Raw genomic sequence first — 6001 nt, 5'->3', positions numbered from 1 at the left:
TCAGGAGGGTCGTCGTTACTGGTGAGGGGGTATGTAGTGACTCGGTTTGCTCAGAGATGGCGCCATGGTAGTAATGCGCCACACTACATCGGCCCCGGCGTATTTAAAGGGGTCGACGCGAAGCAACCGATTCACTTCTCACCCAATGGTGTGGGAAGGTGTGTCTTAGGCAGAGATCGCTGGATAGCCTAACCGATGAGTCCACCAGCGATCTCGGGACGAAACACTAAACCCCCTGGAGAGAGGGCGCACATTAAACTTGGCTCGAGACAGACTCGCCAAAAACAAAACTATATCAATTTTATACATCGTTGAAGCCAATATTTATTATTTACTTGAGTCTCACCTTGTTATTAACTCGTTAACCACTAACTTGTGATCAAAAAGCGATTATTATTGCTCTCCATTTGACTTGTGTGAATCATGAATCAACAAAGGTGAGTTTTTATTTTCTCATATTGGATTTCCATTAACATAATATTTTTTTTCAGTGATAATCTGATTTGTAACGTCTGCCAGAAGAGCTATTCCAGCGTCTCGGCCAAAAATAGGCATTTGAGAACTGTTCATCATGAAGCTGTCGAGGAAAAACCAAAAAATACTGTACATATACAGTGTCCCATTTGCAATGAGCAGGAAAAACCTTCTTTCGGATCCCATGACCTCCTTATAAGCCATTTAGAAAACAATGGAAGAATTTGAGACCTGGCGAGCACTTATTAGCAGAAGTGTGGATTATGTTGTGAATTCAACCCATATTACTCAAAGTACCAACCAAACGGATTTATTAAAATTGCAACCGAAGCAACTACAGAGGTTGGTATGCATATACATATTCATTAAAATGGGTGAATACTGATTTTAATACAAAATTTTAAGAATGATATATTTTGTATTTTATGTATAATATATTTTGTATAGGTTTTGTGAGTCAATGCAGCCAACGTAGTATGAAAAAAGGAGGCAACATAAGAATATCGGGTATGTGTCCATCAAGAATTTGTGTGAAAATTTGTGGATCAGGTGAATACTGAATGAGGAAGTTAATTAACGAATAAATTATACATGCTATCTTTTTAGAAATAACTGTTAAATTCATTGAAACTCATGTCGGCCATGGAGATGATCTACGTGCTAAGCACCTAACACAAAGTGAGCAACAAGAAATGGCAAAAAAATTGATTGGTGGAGTTACTAAAGAAAGAATCTTACAAGATTCAAGAGCTATAAGTGATCATCAAATTGAGAGAAAAAATTTACTTAACTGTGGAGATCTTGCCTACATTATCAGAAAATTTAATATAGATAAAAAAAGACATGATAACACGACATGATAGCTACAGCACTGAAGGTGAAAGAATGGAACGATCTAGAAGAAAATTCTGTTTTTCTATTCAAACAGATAGGTAGTACTATAAGGTTATATTTCTATGATGTATATGTGAATTCTTATTTTTTTTAATCAGGTGAAAATTATCCTGCAGATGGAGGATTTTGCCCTAGCATTCATGAATAAAAATATGGAAAGGAATTTGAAAGAGTTCAGAAAAATCACATGGATCGATGGAACACGCGGAACAAATGCAAGAAATTGGGATATAACCGTTGTTTTGGTTAAGGATGAGAATAATATAGGTTTTCCCGTTTCATTTCTAATATCTAATATGTTGGACCAGACTGTCCAAAAAATTTTTTTTAGCTCTTTGAGGACCAGAATTGGAGAAGACATTGATGCCGACTATATCATGACAGATGATGATATTAAATACTTCAATGCTTGGTGTCAAGCAATGGGATCAGTTACAAAACCAAGAAAACTACTCTGTTCATGGCACGTAATTAAAAACTGGAACATCCAAGGAAGAAATAAATTAAAATATCCAGAAATCAAGAAACAAATGAAATATCGGATGAGAAAGATATTGAGGGAAACAGATTGGACGACATTTTTGAAATTAAAGGAGGATTATTTCAAGGATTTAGAAAAAGAAGGAGAAAATGAATTTCTGAAATACTTAATGAAGTTGGTTATTGTCTTCAATGAATTTATTGATGAATGCTTTTTTTTAGTTATTACTTCGCACCCTCAACGCAAAGGAGATTCTGCTTGCAATGTTCGGTGATATCGGAGGGGCCTTTGACAATACCCTACATACCTCCATATGCAATGCAGCCAAAAGGAAAGGGATAGAACCCTCCACTGTTAAGTGGATATCAGCTACGTTGAAAGGACGAACCGTTACAGCCTATCTGGGAGAAACCGAAGTGACTGTGCTGATGTGCAGGGGATGCCCTCAGGGAGGGGTTCTATCACCCCTGCTGTGGAGCTTGGTCATGGATGGCCTCTTGGAGAGGCTTACAACAGGCGGATTTAACGTCCAGGCTTACGCCAACGACATAGTGGTGACGGTTAGAGGCAAGCATGGGGGCCCAATAAGTAGCCGAATACAACTTGCTCTAAAAATTATTGAAAATTGGTGCGGGGAAGAGGGGCTTACTGTCAACCCCTCGAAAACATCAATAATCCCGTTCACTAGAAGAAGGAATCTCGACCTCAGAGCTCTGGTCTTAAATGGTCAGACTCTGCACCTCTCTAGTGAGTGTAAATATCTATGTGTTATACTGGACAGTAAACTGAACTGGGGGAAACATATAGATAAGACTCTTTCCAGAGCCACGGCGGCTATGTGGGCATGCAAAAGACTCTTCGGAAAGACATGGGGAGTGAAACCGAAAATGGTTCTGTGGTTATACACAGCGGTGGTACGCCCTATTGTCACCTATGCATCTCTAGCATGGTGGACAAAAACCGAGGAGGTCACCACACGCATCAGGTTGCAGAAACTGCAAAGGCTGGCGTGTATTGGTGTAACAGGAGCTATGCGCACAGCTCCCACGGCAGCGCTGGAGGTCATACTAGACTTGCCTCCCTTACACCTACATGTGAGGAAATGTAGCCTGCTCGAATCAATAAGAATTTCCCATAATGGAAAGCTCCTTCCTGGGAACTGGGTTGGACATATGAGGATACTGAATCAACTAGATTCAAACCTCCCCGCAAAACCATCAGATATTATGCCAACCACCTACGATTTTGAAACGCCCTTTGAAACGGTTATAAATGACCGTCATAGTGCAATAAGTCTCATAAATCGTCTGGACAAAAAGTCATCTATATGGTTTACAGATGAATCAAAAACAGAGAAGGGCACCGGCATTGGGATATATGGACCTAGACTGAGGATCTTTAAAGCCCTGGGAAGTGAGCCCTCGATTATAAAGAACGAGATAATGGCTGTTTATGTATGCGCCCAGGAGTGTCTCAAAATGAACCTCAAAGGGGCGCATATCTACATCACCACGGACAGCCAAACCACGCTGAGATCCCTGGAATCGTGCTGTCAGGGGTCTCTGCTGACTTGGGAGTGCCGTAACACCATAAAGCAACTGGCCAGAGGAAAAAATGTGACTCTACTATGGGTACCAGGGCACTGTGGGGTTGAAGGAAATGAGAGAGCGGATGAGCTTTCAAAAAGTACATCAAGGTTAAGACCTGCTGGACCTGAGCCTTTCTGTGGGATAGGAAAAGACCAGTACAAATCTGCGGTCCAGCTATGGGAGTTGAACAGTAGGGCAATCCACTGGACTAACATTCCTAGACTTGCTCAGGCAGAGAAATTCGTGAAGATTTCACCTACTTACACCAGAAAGCTCCTGAAGCTGTCGCGAGCAGAGCTTCGGGTGATGGTGGGACTGCTGACGGGACACTGTCGGTACAAACATCATTTGTACCGTATGGGTAAGTCAGCAGACGAGATTTGCAGGCTTTGTGGATCGGAAGTAGAAACGGCTGAACACTTGATATGCAAGTGTCCAGAGCTGGCTGGCCTAAGAACCATTCACATGGGCAAGCCGATCCTGGATACCAGAGAGGTAATGGCCAAGGCCCCTAAGGAGGTTGTCAATTTTATTAACGTCGTTGACGACCTCCCTGGGTTTCTATGAATGAGTAGGGTAGTGAACAAAAGATCTGCATGGTCGCAGTTCCCGGAAGGCTTACCGAAGCAAAACGACCCCAGTTCAAATAATAATAGTCATTACTTCCAAACAGAAAAACGAATAAAAATGTGGTCATACTGCCATAGAGTTAATACAGGAATCAAAACAAACATGGCCATTGAAAGTTTGAACAAGGTTCTGAAGCACAACAAAATGAGAGGCAATCAAAATATAAGGTATATTCATATCAAAAAAACCATGAATGTAATCATTAAAAGTTAAATTTAGGATTGAAAAACTACTGGACTTACTGGAAGAGTTGGTGAATGATAAGATGTGGAAGAAAATCATAGAAACTGAAAGACCCACCGCTAATTCATATCAGTCCAGAACAAATCGAGAAGCACACTTAAAAGCAGAAAATGAGGATTTGGATAAGGTGGTGTGCTTTAGAATCAGGGGATTTCAAAGTTCCATCAAGTTCGTCAGACAGAGAGTACATTGTTTCATATAATGTTCAATGTGATGAGGATTGTAGAAGATTATTTTGTTACAAGTGTCAGGTATGTATACATAGATTTAAGTGTCAATGTACGGAGTACAGTGTTAAAACTGCTCTTTGTAAACACATCCATGCTGTTGCTTTGGTTGAAAAGGGAAGCGATTCTGTTGTAGGAAATGAAATAGAAGAAGAAGAAGAGGACAGTAATTTATGTATATCAGAACCTTCAACAAGTAGAACTCGATATGAAGATGATGTCCAAAATTTTATAGCAGAAAACGAAGAAAGACAAAATCCCAATGTTTCAACCGATCAGAGTAGAAAACAAGGAGTAAGTCATCTACAATTAGCTATGGTGATGGAAAAACTTAAAAGCTTCTTATAGATTGCAAAAGAACGAGCAAAAATGCTAGTGGATATAGTTGTTGGATATAGTTGTATAGATGATAATTTGGATAAGATCGTCAGAATATTGGAAAAGGCTGTTAGTGAACAGACTGAAGGTGCATCAATCAGTAAAAAGAGGAAAATTGATAAGCAATCGTATTATCCCAGCAAGAAGTAGTGGTGTGGATACATACAAAGGTACTTTTCTTTTTTCTAGTTTTTTTTAGAAAACAATCGCCTATCTGATAAAAAAGTCTTATGTAAATATGGCAACTTGGTTTGGGCAATTATATATATAAATATGTTTTCTCATAATCTAGGGTAACCAGCTGTATCTCGACCAATAATTTTGAAAATCATTTTGATATGCCAGCCCAGAGATTGACAAAGACCATCTAATAGAAGCTATGAGGAATCAAAATCTATATTTTTTTAAACCATCAAAACGATAAAGGAAGAATAAATTTCAAATATGTAATGTATGCAGTTTTCCAATTATTGTGCTTTTTTACTTGAATGATTATTTAATTTTTATTCAAATTTAAATGTGTATTTGTGATCTTTGTAAATTGGTGGAAACGCCCCAGTGGTGAAGGTTTTCTTCGCTTGGTTCTTTCCTTCACAAGCTCCCTGAACCATGCAATTCAAATAAATATTATCAAAACGAAGTTCTTTTCATACCTGCCCATTGTAATATAAAATTAAATTTCGATGAAAATTTACGTCATTTTTGTGTTCCTAATATAGCCAGGAACTTAACATTTGAAGGTATCAAAGATTAACTATTTTCATTAAACATGACAAAAAAGCCAAATGTTCTTGGAGGTTTGAATAAAAATTACTTGATACATTTTCTTCATTTTGATACAACATAAATCTAATAATGAAGGTAACTAATGGTTTGGCAAGTGAATTGCCAGTAAAAATTTCGCATATCGATTATCGACATCTACAGAAAATATATATTACAAGAATAATACTTGATTGGTAGAATTTTCACAGAAGTGTTGGACTGAAAATTCACTTCGTCTCATGTTTCTTTATGTCTACCGTTCCTTTATCAATTTCACTTGTTCAAGCTAATTTTCCTAGATCTCAGGTTTATCGAATCCA

General features: G+C 38.5%; 1 protein-coding gene across 1 annotated transcript; it reads left to right on the top strand.

Moving 5' to 3' along the window:
* The first annotated feature begins 287 nt into the window (after nt 1-287).
* Nucleotides 288-5552, top strand: LOC123679937. Its single transcript, XM_045617519.1, has 9 exons — nt 288-437; nt 492-816; nt 922-1023; nt 1081-1406; nt 1467-2023; nt 4095-4235; nt 4288-4832; nt 4887-5086; nt 5209-5552. Exons 5-7 carry the CDS (start codon nt 1485-1487, stop codon nt 4511-4513), a joined length of 906 nt encoding a protein of 301 aa, XP_045473475.1. The 5' UTR covers nt 288-437; nt 492-816; nt 922-1023; nt 1081-1406; nt 1467-1484; the 3' UTR covers nt 4514-4832; nt 4887-5086; nt 5209-5552.
* Nucleotides 5553-6001: the final 449 nt, after the last annotated feature.

The sequence above is a fragment of the Harmonia axyridis genome, chromosome 5 (genome assembly GCF_914767665.1).
Source record: "Harmonia axyridis chromosome 5, icHarAxyr1.1, whole genome shotgun sequence".
Classification (NCBI taxonomy): Eukaryota; Metazoa; Arthropoda; class Insecta; order Coleoptera; family Coccinellidae; genus Harmonia; species Harmonia axyridis.
Note: the sequence above shows the minus strand (reverse complement) of the source record. Positions and strands in the feature narration are given on the sequence as shown.